General features: G+C 42.2%; 1 protein-coding gene across 4 annotated transcripts in view; it reads left to right on the top strand.

Annotated features, from left to right (window-relative positions):
* The first annotated feature begins 716 nt into the window (after nucleotides 1-716).
* AFG2A (AFG2 AAA ATPase homolog A) overlaps nucleotides 717-16,008 on the top strand; it is a 273,792-nt gene continuing 258,500 nt past the window's right edge. For 2 of the 4 annotated variants that reach the window (XM_060246824.1, XM_060246825.1), the window contains exons 1-7: nucleotides 740-951; nucleotides 5,490-5,614; nucleotides 6,311-6,468; nucleotides 7,888-7,946; nucleotides 10,813-11,451; nucleotides 14,330-14,459; nucleotides 15,685-15,741. In XM_060246824.1, the coding sequence (XP_060102807.1) occupies nucleotides 810-951; nucleotides 5,490-5,614; nucleotides 6,311-6,468; nucleotides 7,888-7,946; nucleotides 10,813-11,451; nucleotides 14,330-14,459; nucleotides 15,685-15,741 (1,310 nt within the window). In that variant the 5' untranslated portion in view covers nucleotides 740-809. Of the gene's footprint in view, nucleotides 952-5,489; nucleotides 5,615-6,310; nucleotides 6,469-7,887; nucleotides 7,947-10,812; nucleotides 11,452-14,329; nucleotides 14,460-15,684; nucleotides 15,742-16,008 lie in introns of all 4 variants that reach the window. The other 2 variants (XM_060246822.1, XM_060246823.1) reach the window with 2 other exon arrangements.

The raw sequence follows: 16,008 nt of genomic DNA, 5'->3' as shown, positions 1-16,008 counted from the left end.
CCAAGTGCCTGACATGGCAGGCACCTAAGAGCAAGGCAAAGTTAGCGGCTCCTCCTCGGCCAATCAGGCACGGTCCCTTCACACTTCCGGTACACCCGCGAGCGTCTGTGATAGAGGTGGAAGGGTAGAGCGGCAAAGTTCCTCTCTTTCTCTGTAGAGAAAGATGATTAGAGCGGGAGTTATCTAAACGTCCGGTAACGTTTGAACATTACCACAGGTCCCACGTTCAAGGCTTTGGAATTTCTATGTGAAACGATGGGCTGTATATTTTCTATTTAGATGGTGAAAAAGAAAAAAAAAAACAATTTTATTTTAGATCAGACGCACTACTATAGGATTGAGAAGTTAGGCTCTAAAAACTCTCCTTCTGAGGGTGACAGGGAAGGAGCAGAAGGCAGGACCTCTCTTCGCGGAAGGAAACAGTATAAAACAGAAAGTTTTATAGGAAGAATTGTAGTTGCAGATCGTTGCTGTGATTCTTACGGGAGGGGAGAATACCTACATATGAGCTTTGGGGAAGGAGGCAGTAGAGGAAAGGATTGTTTAAAGCTCTTCAAGGAACAAGAGAGGATCCGCTTTGATTTTGTACCAAGGAGAAGACGCACCCTCACGGTGCCTCTATTTCTGTTTATGGGCTGTGCCACGCATATGGAGAACTCTGGACGTTGCGGTCGGGTTCGGAAGTGAAGTCGTCGGCCAGGCTCTCGGGTTTCTTTGGGCGGCTCCAGCCCTTGCTTTCGGCTCGGGCTGGGGCGGCACGTGGATGTGCCGGCGGCTGAGCCTCCTCGGCGGGCTGCTCCCCAGTCAGGATGTCTTCCTCCTCCTCCTCCTCCCGGAGGAAAAGCAAGGGGCGGCTTCCCCCCGAGAGCGCTTCCCCGCTTGCTTCTCAGGGCGACCTCCCGGGGGCTTCTGCGTTGCTGAGTTTGGCTGCTGCAGACTACCTGGAGAAAGGTAGGACCCCAAAGGGGCTTCGTTCGGAACGATTTCGAGCCTCGGGAGTTCACACGAAAACTTGCCTGCCTCGTTCGGTGGAGGTTGTATGAATTTTGTTCTTCTAACGTTGACCTCCTGCAAAGGGTCCTTCTCCCCGTGCGCTTTATTCTTACAACAAGCCCGAGAGGTAGGCTGGACTGGCTGGGCTCCAGTGTGGATGAATCAGGACTACGGAGTTAGCTGGATAATTTTTCAGCTCCCTCCCTGACTCCACAGTTTGACTGCAGCAATTCACTGGCTCTCAAATTCCCAGCTCAGTATATTAATCTGGCGTTCTTTAACCCAAAATTATCACCCACTATGATGTGATCAGGTGATACAGTTTATTTATTTAAAATAGTTTATATTCCACTGTATTTTCGTAGATTTTGTGGCTAACTAGGCAACATGCTTCAAACACGTAAAAAGAAGAATTGTTCTATGTGAAAAGAAGGTGGTAGTAAATCAGCAAGACAGAACAACCCAGCCTGTCCCATGAAAATAATTTACTCTCCACCAAATGCCCTTTGGGGGGAAAAAAAACGGTTTTGTGCATTTTTCTGGAGCAGGTGAAGGCACCCTCTGCACCTGCTCTGATAGGCTATTCCAAAGGACTGACCATACCACAGAAGACAGCCGACAGTTTGTTGCCCGATGGGTAGTCCAAAGAGAGGACATTCCCAATAAAATGTAGGACCAAACCAGATGCAGACCTGAGATCTCTGTCTCCGAGGATGAAATTTATCTGATCTCCTGAGGCTTTTAATCGTATTGATATGTAGTTGTGTTTGTGTGGATTTGTATTGCGGTTGGGGAGGGGCAGAGGTTTTTTTCCCTGGGGGAACACGATGTCATGGAGTTCTGGAACCCCTTTGTGGAAACAAAATTCTCAAAAAAATTGTTAAAAAGTTAATGAGTGGCACTCTTTGTTTCTCCTTCATTTCCCTCTTGAGAGTTCTGGCACCTCTTTTTCCAGAAAAAAAGCCCTGGGGAGGGGGAAGGCAACCTTTTCCAATTTAGAGCTAAACATAATAATCTTCATTTTATTTATTATGAGTCTGCCCAGTCATGGAAAGAAAGGGGGCTGGTGGGATTTCTTTTTACAGAACTGAAAACAGTGTGTGCACAAGGGGTTCTAAATCCAGCACTGATCTGGATGAGCTAGAGGATCCAATGAATATCTGAAGTTGCCTTATACTGAGGTCAGTCTGCTGTCTACTCAGACAGGCACTCCAGTCTCAGAGACACATCATCTACTACTTGTTGCTGGAGATGCTGGGGACTGAACCTGTAGCTATTTGCAGATGAAGATGTTCAGCTGCTGAGCTGTAATCGCATCCTACGCTTATTTAGTACAAGATCACTTCATACTGTCATTCTGGCCCTTCTTTAATGGCTTAGTTTCTATGGGACAGGAATGCAGTGATAGTCATTCTCTGTGATTCCATTTAACGATCCCTGGTAATGCAAGAACATAGACACTAAATTGGATCACTGGATTGGATCATGCAATCATACCCATGCTAATGCTGTCCTGCCTCCCAATCCAAACCAGATGAAGAGATGGTTGTGTAAATTGAAACCAACAAAAAGCTCAAAGCTCATGGCCCATATACTGCAGTCTAAATCTGTATTAAACAAAACACTCACAAAGAATCATTTTAATGCAAAACATTTTAGTAGCAAACTCACTATTTGTATAAATAGGGAGTTGCCCCAAAAGACCAGCACAACCACGTTTAACTTTAAAAGGGGTAAATTCTCTGAGATGCGGACGCATGTGAAGAGGAAACTGAAAGGAAAGGTAAATACGGTCAAAACCCTTGGGGAAGCTTGGAGGCTGTTTAAAACGACAATCCTAGAAGCACAGATAAAATCTATACCACAAGTTAGGAAAGGTACAGACAGGTATAAGAGAAGGCCTGCATGGTTAACAAACAAAGTAATGGAAGCTGTAAAAGGTAAGAAGGACTTCTTTAAGCGGTGTAAAGCTAGTCCAAGTGAGATTAATAAAAGGGAACATAGGCTGTGGCAAATCAAATGCAACACTGTGATCAGGCAGGCAAAAAGGGACTATGAGGAGCATATTGCAAAAAACATAAAGACCAACAATAAAAATTTCTTCAAATATATTAGAAGCAGGAAACCAGCCAGGGAGGCAGTGGGGCCCTTGGATGACCAAGGGGTCAAAGGATTACTGAAGGAGGATAGGGAAATGGCTGAGAAGCTAAATGAATTTTTTGCCTCCATTTTCACTGTGGAAGATGAGAAGTGTTTGCTTGCTCCAGAACCACTTCTATTGGAAGGGGTGTTGAAAGACCTGAGTCAGATTGAGGTGACAAGAGAGGAGGTCCTACAACTGATGGACGAATTAAAAACTAATAAGTCACCAGGTCCGGATGGCATACATCCAAGAGTTCTGAAAGAACTCAAAGTTGAACCTGTGGATCTTCTGACAAAAATATGTAATCTTTAATTGAAATCTGCCTCCGTTCCTGAGGACTGGAAGGTAGCAGATGTCACCCCCATCTTTAAAAAGGTTTCCAGAGGAGATCTGGGTAACTACAGGCCAGTCAGTCTGACTTCAATACCGGGAAAGTTGTAGAAACCATTATTAAGGACAGAATGAGTAGGCACATTGACGAAGACTCATCATGGGTTCTGTAAAGAAGATCTTGCCTCACTAACCTGTTACATTTCTTTGAGGGGGTGAACAAACATGTAGCAAAGGAGACCCGATAGATATTGTTTACCTTAACTTCCAAAAAGCTTTTGATAAAGTTTCTCATCAAAGGCTCCTTAGTAAGCTCGAGAGTCATGGAGTGAGTCATGGAGTAAAAGGACAGGTCCTCTTGTGGATCAAAAACTGGCTAATTAATCGGAAGCAGAGAGTGAGTATAAATGGGCAGTCTTCGCAATGGAGGACGGTAAGCAGTGGGGTGCGGCAGGGCTCAGTACTGGGTCCCATGCTCTTTAACTTGTTCATAAATGATTTGGAGTTGAGAGTAAGCAGTGAAGTGGCCAAGTTTGCGGATGACACTAAATTGTTCAGGGTGGTAAGAACCAGAGAGGACTGTGAGGAACTCCAAAGGGATCTCTTGAGGCTGGGTGAGTTGGCGTCAACGTGGCAGATGAGGTTCAATGTGGCCAAGTGCAAAGTAATGCACATTGGGGCCAAGAATCCCAGCTGCAAATACAAGTTGATGGGGTGTGAACTGACCGAGACTGACCAAGAGAGAGATCTTGGGGTCGTGGTAGATAACTCACTGAAGATGTCAAAACAGTGTGCAATTGCAATAAAAAAGGCCAATGCCATGCTGCGAGTTATTAGGAAGGGAATTGAAAACAAATCAGCCGGTATCATAATGCCCCTGTATAAATCAATGGTGCGGTCTCATTTGGAATACTGTGTGCAATTCTGGTCACCGAACCTCAAAAAGGATATTATAGCACTGGAAAAAGTGCAGAAAAGGGCAACTAGAATGATTACAGGTTTGGAACACTTTCCCTATGAAGAAAGGTTAAAACACTTGGGGCTCTGTAGCTTGGACAAACGTCGACTGTGGTGTGACATGATAGAGGTTTACAAGATTATGCATGGGATGGAGAAGGTAGAGAAAGAGGTACTTTTCTCCCTTTCTCACAATACAAGAACTCGTGGGCATTTGATGAAATTGCTGAGCAGTCGGGTTAGAACAGATAAAAGGAGGTACTTCACCCAAAGGGTGATTAACATGTGGAATTTACTGCCACAGGAGGTGGTGGCGGCTACAAGCATATCCAGCTTCAAGAGGGGGTTAGATAAAAATATGGAGCAGAGGTCCATCAGTGGCTATTAGCCACAGTGTGTAAATATATGTGTGTGTATATATATATATATATATATATATATATATATATATATATATATATATATATATATATATATATATATATATATATATATATATATATATATATATATATATATAAAAATAAAAATTTTTGGCCACTGTGTGATACAGATTGTTGGATTGGATGGGCCATTGCCCTGATCCAACATGGCTTCTCTTATGTTCTTATGTTATGTTCTTAATTGCATACAGACAAGATGACTCGAGAAAAGTCCACACAGAGAATTTGCTCCTCCACCCGCTGAATCTGCGTCTTCCTGCCTCCCAATCCAGCATGTGGTGCTAGTTTAGTCATTCTCAGATGATCCTAACCTGCAAACCGGTTTTCGCATTTGTTCCTAGAGGAATGGAGCCATTTGGAAGCAACAGCCGTGCTTGTTCTTTAACCAAAGACATGTTTCCAGGTGTCTTAGTACTGCACGTTGCTATGGTAGATTACAATGGCCAGAAATTTACATGGTTTCTGACACTGATTTAGATACACTGTTTTTATAGCATAATAAATACAACATTCTGTTTTTATGATTATTTTTTCTCTTGGAGGAACCTATTGATAAAAAAATCTGGCATGAGTAAATCATCAATGTACTTGGAAAAAAAAGTTTACTTTTCTTTCATTTTTAGCAGATGACAAAATTCCTAAAGCGTACAGAAAATCTCTTGTGCAGCTGGCCCTCAGCAGCATGAAATCAGGAAATATATGCATAGGGCGACCAGTCCTGCTTACTGGTAAAAATGGAAAACAAGAGGTGAGACTCAAAGAAAAAAAGATCAAGTGGGGAATAAATAAGATTTACTGAACACATAAAACAGCTTTCAGACTTGCTGTTTCTGGCACAGGCAAATATAGGAACTTATAATATTTTTTCTGTGTGGTATTCTGTCACAGTTAATATTTGTAGTATCGAATACAGATATTCATGCATCTCCACCCCCCACCTCCATATGAAAAAATGTGTTTATTTCTTTAAATTAGGAAGAGAGCCATGCCTTTTCACAGTGAGTAGTGTAGGCAGAGATCTCCTCTTTATTCTGTCACTCTTGGTTCCTTTCCTTTCCCCAGCTCAACTTTAATCATTCTTCTCCAGAGTTCTTCAGTGGACAAAGTGTTGGACTAGGACCTTAGGATTTCTCTGGGTGACTCAGGGCCACTCACATTTGAAACAGGGTGTGAATGAAGTAATGAAACAAATGCAAATACACCCCTCACATCCACACTCTTTATCAGCTCTCAGAGGTTAGATAGGCAGCCCAAATACTAGTTTGCAGAGCTTTTGATCTCATAATGGCTGTGTGCATATGTGAGTGCCCCCCAATGTATGTAGGTGCACCACATGTATAAAATGTGGATACTTCGTTATGCATTTTATTTGGGTATTTTAATTCCAACAAAAGAGTTCAAGATGTGTTAATTTCTTGTTATGCTTTTATTGTATATTGAATAGGTTTGTACTGCTTGGCCAGTTGCGGGCTTTCCAAGTGGAAAGATTGGCCTAAGCCAAGCTACAGAGAAAAATCTGAGAGTGGTAACTGGTGACACAGTCACCGTCCAGCCTGTGACTGGTGCTGTGGTGCTGGCAGAGAAAGTAGAGGTAAAGCTGAGGTATGTTGATCTAGTGGCTTTTTTTCGGTATCCTTGAACTGTGGTATTGTGTGAGCAGAAGGTGTGTTTCATTACATTTAATGGCTTTGGGGAATCTCAGTTTTCTACGTGTTGAAATGGTGGTGTTGCAAATACCAGTCACATCAATTTTAAGCCTATGAAAGAAAGTTTAGGGAATTGCGTTGATTCTGACAGTAGGATAATCTGGCTGGACAAGCATAGAGACATTCTTAGGGCTTTGGAGTAGATGTTGGCAGGTTTCATTTTGGGCATAAGCTCACAGGAATCGAGCTCCGGAACCTCTAAATTTTATTGTGCTCTTTCTTTCTTACCCCTCCACCCCAAAAATACTCGTTCAAGCCCACTGTGAGAATTTTGCTGAACTCTTAAGAAGATTTGACAAACTTTCTAATATTTTTCCCCACAAAAATGGAAAAATAACCAAAGCATATAAAGCAGACCGATGGAAATCTTAATCATGCCACTGTGGCCACATAGGTGAAAGTAATTTAAAAAGTATGATGGGACTAAGGTTTTATTATGACAGTTATAATTCAAAAAGCATTTTAAGGTAGCTGCTGAGTTGATATAATATAGTATACCTTCCGGTGATGTCAGAGGTATGTGGCAGATGCAAATGAGTTGTGCTAATGAGCTCTGGCACCTCTTTTTCTATGAAATGACCCCTGGGGTAGTGTAAGAGAAGAGCTCAGATACAGTGGGAATAGCCCAAGGATGGCATTTGAAGGGATGCCTGATTGGGATATCTGGGATAAAGAAGGCAGCATTGCATTAATATTAGCAAGATCTGTGGCACTGCATTGCAGGGTGGCTTGAAATTTATCTGAAACTTTCAAACTAATTAACCTGATTTCCTCATCATCAGAGAATAGAACAGAAAATGTTACTGAGCCGAGAGCACCCTCTTGTTGTTGTGATTTTATTTGAAGGATCTGAGAACTCAGAGGGAAAGTTTTTAGCATCAAATTTATCAGTTGGGTATACATTCCACCTGCAGGCTCCGTGAGAGTTGTGTTCAGTTTCAATCCAAACAGCAGACTCAACCGTGAATGAAGTTGCAGTGCAATGAGACAGATAGGCCATATAGCACTGTGTCTCTTCTTTTGGTGGACTGCTGATAAAGTACTAATGCGTATCATGCACTCAGTTTGTACAGGATATCCTTGGGAATAGCTTTTTCCAAGTTCTGCAAAAAGTGAAGTAATACACCAGAATCATTTATAGGTGTTTCAAGTTCGTGGACATATTTAGCGGATTTATGCACTATTTTATGTCAGGCTGCATGTGATTAACTAAGCAAATATAACATTTTACTGGTAATATGAGTTTGTGTAAGATTACAATTATGAAGCATATGGTTTCATGTAATGTAAAGGTGTAATCTTTTTTTGTTTCCAGGGATAAAGATGCCTGTCTTAATGCTGAAGAATTTTCTAATAGCATTCTGAGAAGTCTAGGTAAGGGCTTAAGTTTGTTTGCCTTTCTGTGCAGTACACTTTTAGAAATACCTTTTGTTTTTCTTTAAAAATCACCAAAGTAACTATTGGGGTTTGTAGAATCTTTCGGGCTCAAGTGCCATGTTCTACTGGAGAAAGTTTTTCTTCCAGATGTTTCGTTCTTGGCTGCGGAGAACATCCTCAGTGGCGTTGCAGCCGGAGCAGGCGCTCTGACCTTCTTGGCTGCTGTGCATTGAGTGAGGCCAGGGCTGCTGGAGAGCTGCTATTTCTAGGCTGGAGGGGGTGTGGTGAAAGGGCAATAGGTTTGTGGATGTGCCCATTGTTTGGTGGGGCTTCCTGGAAGGGTAGTGATAAGGAAACTGGCTGTTGAATGTGCCCATTGTTCTGTGTTAATTGCTGGGAGGGTTGGAAGGGGTGTGAAGAAAAGCAAGATGGTTGTTGACTGTGCTGATTGTTCTGTGGAATGTACTGGTTGTTCTGTGAATTTCTGCGATTTATAGTCTGTAGGGTGTTTTGCAGAGCTGGGTACCAAGATTGGTGGATGGAAATGCCTTCTTCCTTTCTGTTAAAATTGTGCTGGTGTTTGTAAATCTCAATAGCTTCTCTGTTCAGGTGGGTATGATAATGTGAGGCTGTAGAAAGGACTTCAGTTCGTTCAAAGTGGATGACGTGGTCTCCTTCTTGAAGTGCATGTTCAGCTACAGCTGATTTTTCTGGCTGAAACAAGCGACAGTGTCTCTTGTGTTCGGTGAGGCGGGTGTTGATACTGCATTGGGTAGTGCCAATGTAGACTGCACCACAGGAGCAGGGTATTTTGTAGACTCCAGGGGTTGAAAGTGGATCTCTCATATCTTTGGCCGAGCGCAGCAAGTGGCGGATCTGTTGTGTGGGTTTGCTGCGCTCGGCCTCATTCAATGCACAGCAGCCAAGAAAGTCAGAGCGCCTGCTCCGGCTGCAATGCCACTGAGGATGTTTTCCACAGCTGAGAACGAAATGTCTGGAAGAAAAACTTTCTCCAGTAGAACACGGCACTTGAGCCCGAAAGATTCTACAAATCCTAATGATGTTACCAGCTGTGAAAACCTGAAATTTTTGATAAATTAACTATTGTCGTTTATATATCCTACAAAAACTGGTCCCCTTTCCCATTCTCACCGAACAAATGACAGATTCCTTATGCAAGGTGAGAAGTTCAGCATTCTGCAATGAATTAATTCTCTGGGGTTTTTAAAATGTAATATAATAGAAAAGTAGAGGCTTGAAACTTGAAAACCCAACAGCTATGTTTCTAAGTTTAGGATTCCCAGATGCTTTAGTTTATATTTTCCAAATTAAAACACTTAAGTTTAAAATGGTGCTATAGGTAGAACCAGCAGCTCCATGGTAAGGAAGGCTGTGTGAGCTGGTGGTTTCCAGTTTTCCTGCTTCACATACAAAATGATTAACAGCCTAAGCATTTTCTACCAGAACGGTGAGAGCAGGAAAATTGCTTATGGCATCTTCCTCCATCCCTTCTTTCTTATCTTTGCCCCCAAGTATGTTGTAAGAAATGTAGTTTCCAGAATGCCTACTATTAACCACAGAGTATTCAGGACAATGCAGTTCTGTTAAATAGGGCAGGGGGAGGGATGGAGAGGAAGAAAAGGAAAAGCACACTGCAGATGTACAGATCCACTCCTTACTCTTCTTGCATGTGAGTATCAGAGAGGTGGTGGAGATGCCCATGCATATGAGAGCCATTTTGCCCACTTGCCCCCTCCCTGTCATATGGCGTAGATAACTGCCACCACTCAAACCATTCTGCCCTTCTCTTGCTGTCAGTGGTTTGAGGCACTGACAGAGACTATCTCTGTGCATGTTTTAACTGCTACACACTCACCTCTCCTGGCCTTCTAACTCTTTAGGCTGGTCAGGTTTTTTAGTCTTTGCATGGATAAACAGATAAATACTTGGGAAGAACCTTTTGGTTACAGTCTGAAATCTCTGAAAAGGAAAGAAAAAGATCTTTCCCTACCATAATCTCTATTTTTTAGGAATTTAAATGCACAGAAAAAGGGAATCAGAACAGTAGCAGCCGTTTTACAGAAACTAATAAAAAGAAAAAAACCTGAGGCTAACTAGGTTATATGAATCACTGGTTTTACCTTGGCATTCCTTTCAGAGGAATGGATGCAAGCAAAGGTGGGCCTCTGAAATAGAAGCTGGTTGATGTGGACACTGCTATGTTTCTTCCCATCACCTAGATTTTGGCTTGTGCACCTTTTCCAAAGTGTACTAAGCTTTTAAACTCTCTCCCAGCTGTTCCTTTTGGCCTATCCTGAAATAGGGGCTCAGTCCCCACATTTCCCATCATTAACTTTTACCCAATCACAATGAGGAGTATGTCCTCAGTTTGTATGGCTTGAATTTAGGATAGCCAAAAGGCGATATCTTGCCTCATCCTGGCTGGTGGGCGAATGGTTATCACTATCATGACTATTTGTCTTCAAAAACAGGAACTATCTTTTCTCTGTCTGAAATCCAAGGATTGTATTGCTTGGTTCCCAGGCGCCAGGGTCTTCTGCATTTCCCCATCAAAACAGAAAGTATTTTTTCATTCTGCACTTCATGTTTTCCCTTCTTGATGCTCCCTATGACCTTGGCATGTAAGCTAGGGTGCTCTGGGGGTACTTAGGACCCCATGACATACCTCATGGCATCATACATATCTGATGGCTCTTGGTAAATTCTGAGCGCCACAGAATTGCCCCATTTCTAACTTTTGCTAAGCATGAATTAATATATATTTTAACATTTTAAGCAGGGGCTGCTGGAAGCATTTGATTAGAGTAAAAAAATCCCTTTCTGCTTTTTTTTCTTCTCACAGATGGAAAGATTGTTCTACCAGGCAATGTCTTACAAGTAACTTTCTATGGCAGATGTTGCAACCTGATGATAACAAAGGTGAAAGGGACAGATGGGGTTCTGCTTAAAGTTCAAGGTGGCTCAATTTTTAAACAGACACAGGACTCATCAATGGAGAATTCCAATTTTGACTCCAGTGATTTACACTTATCTTTGCAACTTGGTAAACTAGCCCTAGAAGATAGTCTTGGAGCATCCACCAGCACCCCATGTAAGCGTCTGGATCTCAGTATATCAGTCGATAATTGGGTAGAAACCACAGCATGCTGTGAAAACACAGAAGAGAGAGACACATTCAGTGACATTGTTGCCATCTCCATTCCTCATTCTGCATCAACAACATTAAGTGAGCAATTCCTGGAAGATGGAACAATGCTGCCGACTGATGAAAGAGGAGTGCTACTGAACTCTGATACCTTTTATTTTATTTCTTCAAAGACTAGGATCAATTTCATTGAATCTCAGGCTAACGTAATGAAAGAACATAATCCTGAACCAAAGGTGACCTATGATTCAATAGGTGGACTCAATAACCAGCTAAAAACCATAAGAGAAATGATTGAACTTCCCTTGAAGAATCCTGACCTGTTTAGAAGCTATGGTAGGATGTCTCTGAAGTGGACTTCTCAGTTATAAATTACTGTTTATTAGCTTAAATTGTTTCCTCATGTAGGACATGGACAAGTTTAAAGTTCTTTTGCAGTGCTATGTCTTTTTTTCATTGCTTCTTATTTTTGTATTTTTGGGAGGCACTGTGGACTGGTTGGTAGAGTACATAGAAAGTCCCACATTCCATTTCTGGCATCACCAGTTAAAAGGATCAGGTAGTAAGTAGGTGAAAGACTTCTACCCCCCCCCCCCTACCTCCAGGAGAGCTGAACTCTGCCATCTGGATAGCGGTTGTAATTCTGAGTGGTCTCCAGCCTTCACCTGGAGATTGACTGTGGTGGTTCCTCAGGAGGAAATGGCTGGTTTGGAGGGTGGAATCTATGCCATGGTACCAACCCCTCCTCAAACTCTACCCTCTCCAGGCTCCACCCCTCAAATCCCCAGGAATTTCCCAACCTGGAGTTGGCAACTGCTTAGTCAGACTGACTGTCATAGGAGGCTGCTGCTGAACAGGAGCAAGCAGCCAGGCCCAATTAAGTCATGCCAGTCAGGTGGCATCAAGTCACTCAGAGAGTGTTGCCAGACCTAGGGTAGCCAATCTCCAAGTGGAGCCTGAAGATCTCTTAGGATCACAACTGAATGCCAAACAACATCTCTCTCCCCATCCTGGGGAAACTAACTGCTTTGGAGGGTGGACGGTATCCCATTCTATTTACCTGAGGCCTCTCCCTTTACTGACAGAAGTTGGTTGCCTAGCAAAAGCCTCTGGCTAGGTGCGAGGCTGAGGGGAGAAGGGAGAGAGGGAGTAACAGGAAAAAGGTGGCAGCCATGCCTCTGAGAAAACGCTCCCAGTAGGGTCAGGCCTTGCTGCCTTGTCACGTTATGATGACGGCGATTCCCTGTCTATATCTGTGGCCTACGGAGACTGTGTATGCTGGGAGGCCATCTGTGTGGGCTGTTAATGGGGTGGCAACTGCAACACCTTTTGTGAGGCCGCGGTAGAGCAGTAGATCTTTCTGAGGCTGGTTGGCAGAGAGGACCCAGAGAAGCATTGGAGATGTGTCTGTCTCTGAGGTAAGATTGTTTTGGTGGTTTGTTCAACATTCCTGGGCCTGCAGTAGGCAGGGGCAGGGGACTCAGCCAGTGGGAGGCCAGAGACACTGAGTGAGCCATGATGGGCCAATTATTTGTTGAGTGTATGGAATGCATCCATAAGCCAATAGGAGAGCTCCTTTTGGCCACCACCATAGGGGAATTACTACTATAGATTGTGCTATAGATATGAATGTCAGGTGTATTTTTAAAAAATAAACAAATGCCTACATTTCAGCATCAGGGTTGCATTGGACCTTTCATGGTAAATTAAATACTTTTAGGTTCTCAGCTTCTTAAGGATCTTTTTTTGTTGTCAGCTGTTTTTGGAGTATTAAACAGGTACACATTTTGAGCTGATGTTCTTTCTCAAGGAAGGACGGTGGAAGGTGGCATCTAGCTGGTATTTAGCATTTAATTCAAACTCCAGTGCTCTAGGGACATCCTTTCTGGGTTTTTCCCCCTAATGGTTATAAGATCCAAACAGTTTGGACAGGATTTCACATAGGCACGTAACCACAATAACGGATAAAAGGAAGTACTTCTTCACCCAAAGGGTGATTAACATGTGGAATTCACTGCCACAGGAGGTGGTGGCGGCCACAAGTATAGCCACCTTCAAGAAGGGTTTAGATAAAAATATGGAGCACAGGTCCATCAGTGGCTATTAGCCACAGTGTATGTGTGTATGTAAAATTTTTTGCCACTGTGTGACACAGAGTGTTGGACTTGATGGGCCGTTGGCCTGATCCAACATGGCTTCTCTTATGTTCTTATGTTCACATAGTGACTTGGAGATCACTGAGACAGCCATACTGATGGAATCTTCAGTGGCAAGGACTTCTTGTTCAACATAACATTATTAATAATGACTGATAGGCTTGAGGTAATGATTGATTTCTTCTTAAGTTTCTTTTAATTAGAAGATGGCATGATTCAGACAACAAATGGTGAACTAATGGTTATCACAGCACTGCCTATTTGTCTCTATAAATGGGAGACATCTCCTCTCTCTCTGAAATGCAAGGATTCTATTGGATTTTTAAAAACCGTTTTTTGAGCCTTTTGTCATTTTTGAGGTTTTTTTATTTTCAGTGGAAGAATTAAAGCATGGTTAGGACTCGCTTATTGGAATCAATGAGACTTTAAAATGTTTAACTTTGGTCTGATTGTTGTCAAACTGCAACAGTTCAAAACTAACCCCATGTATGGTACTTGATAAGTGGATTTTACTTCTGAATAAGTTTGTATAATGTTATAGCCTTAGAGTTTCATCTGGATATTACAAATACTATGTTAGTGGTACATTAAATAACCAAATAATATATATTTATAAAAAATAAAGATATGAATCACATTAAAGATGGGTGCCCTCTGAAACTGTTGGTCTGCTGTAGAACAGTTAGATTCAAGTCCACACTTTGCCTGAAAATCTTCTTGATCTGTAAGGTGCTGCTGAATATAACCAAAGCACATGAAAGGTTACTAAAAGTGCTTTTTTGCACTTCAAAAAAATTAGGTAAAAACAAGCAATGTTCTTTAAAAATATCAATAACAATATTTTTATGCTATTACTCTCTTCCTTGAGCATGTTGGCAATACACATACACAATTAAAGACATGCAGTGAAATTTTCAGACATATGAACTATGCAGTTGCCTGTTGCACTCCTAACATTTAAAAAAAATCTGTCAGTTCATAGCATGTTCTTCCTTAGTATATGGTGCAGCTATAAATATGAACTATTCTTCTCTGCTTCTTTATCTGTCTCTTTTAAGGAATCCCACCACCTAGAGGAGTGCTGCTGTATGGCCCCCCAGGTACTGGGAAGACCCTGATTGCCAGAGCAATTGCAAATGAGGTTGGAGCTCATGTCACTACGATTAATGGTCCTGAAATTATAAGCAAGTAAGTTCTGCTTAATTTTATTTATATCTGCTGTGTTATCCCTATGCTCCCAACTGTGCTGGCTGGATGCTGAAGAGGCTACTTAAGAAGAAGTAAATGATCTCTGAATCATGCCTGGAAATAGGCCACTTCTACTTCTGCAACAAAACTGAAGGAATTGCTAATGGTTTCTCATAGGACAGTTCACATGGCACTTTGCATTATGTCCCAGTTTGGAGGATTGCTTGGATAAAGGCCAGTCTGTGTGGAATGTAATTATACTCTATCCTGTCTTCCACTCCAAGGGATTGACTGGTTTATCATCTCCATTTTATCCTCCAAGCAACCTTCTGAGGTCTGTTAGGTTGAGAGAAGAGTTAGATTCTAACCCAGCAGCACCTTAGAGACCAGCAAGATTTTCAAGACAGAAGCTTTCTAGAGTCAAAGCTCCCTTTGTCAGATAAATCCAAGTGGGCAGCCGTGTTGGTCTGAAGCAGTTGAACAAAGCAGGAGTCAAGTTGCACCTTTAAGACCATAACTAGGAAATACCCATCCTTTTGTGATTCACCTAGATTTATAGAAACACCAATTGGCAGAGGACTTTATTACCTTTTATGGCATGGCTATCCAGACCAAATGGCCAAGCTACACTGTGTTACCATGTGGCCAGGGGGCATACTTAAACTACAAACAGCTTGTATTTCAGCCCACAGTACCTGATCCCCTCGTCTGATAAAGTGTGCTTAAGAGAGCACATGAAAACTTATGTTCTGAATAAAACTTGGTTGGTCTGAAAGGTGCACCTTGACTTCTGCTTTGTCAGATAAGTTTCTGCCCTGAAAACCTTGTTGGTCTCGGAGGTGCCACTGGACTCAAATCCACTGCAGATCAACATGGCTACCCTCTGAAACTAGATTGAGAGACTGACCCAAGGTCACCCATTGTATTTCGTAGCTGAGGAGGGATCTGAACCTTTGTATTCCTGAACTTGGTCTAATACTAACTATTATGCAGCAGAACAACTAGTTACCTTTCTTTTGGATGGGATGAATGTACCCATTACTGGAGAAATTGCAGTGTTCTTTAACAAAGCCATTGCGATAAGATCTCAGGTGCAGAAATGGCTCTATTAGTCAAATTTTAATGATTGCTATTTTCTGCTTCAGCTCTTGAATCTTAAAGGTCTGTTGACTGTAAAATAAACTAACCACTGTGATGACTCCATCTGTTTTTTATTTTGTTGCAGGTTTTATGGAGAGAGTGAAGCCAGATTACGACAGATATTTTCAGAAGCTGCTTTATGGTATACTTTTGTCTTCTCAGAGAAGTTACTTTAGATCCCACGTGGTTTAGTGGGTTAGGCCTCACACACAGGCCACTGAAGTTCTTAGGTCACATGTTGAGGTCCCTATAAGAATACCCAGGCAGGGGTAGAGGTTTATAAGCTAATGGCCGCTGTGAAAATGAGATTTTTCTTCCACTTTCATTGATGAACTGTAGGTTCTAGACAGATGACAGGAAGTACTTCTTCAGTCAGTCCCTAATTAACTTACAGAACTTACCAACACAA

The sequence above is a fragment of the Heteronotia binoei genome, chromosome 9 (genome assembly GCF_032191835.1).
Source record: "Heteronotia binoei isolate CCM8104 ecotype False Entrance Well chromosome 9, APGP_CSIRO_Hbin_v1, whole genome shotgun sequence".
Lineage (NCBI taxonomy): Eukaryota > Metazoa > Chordata > Lepidosauria > Squamata > Gekkonidae > Heteronotia > Heteronotia binoei.
This window is presented reverse-complemented; position numbering and strand designations above follow the sequence as displayed.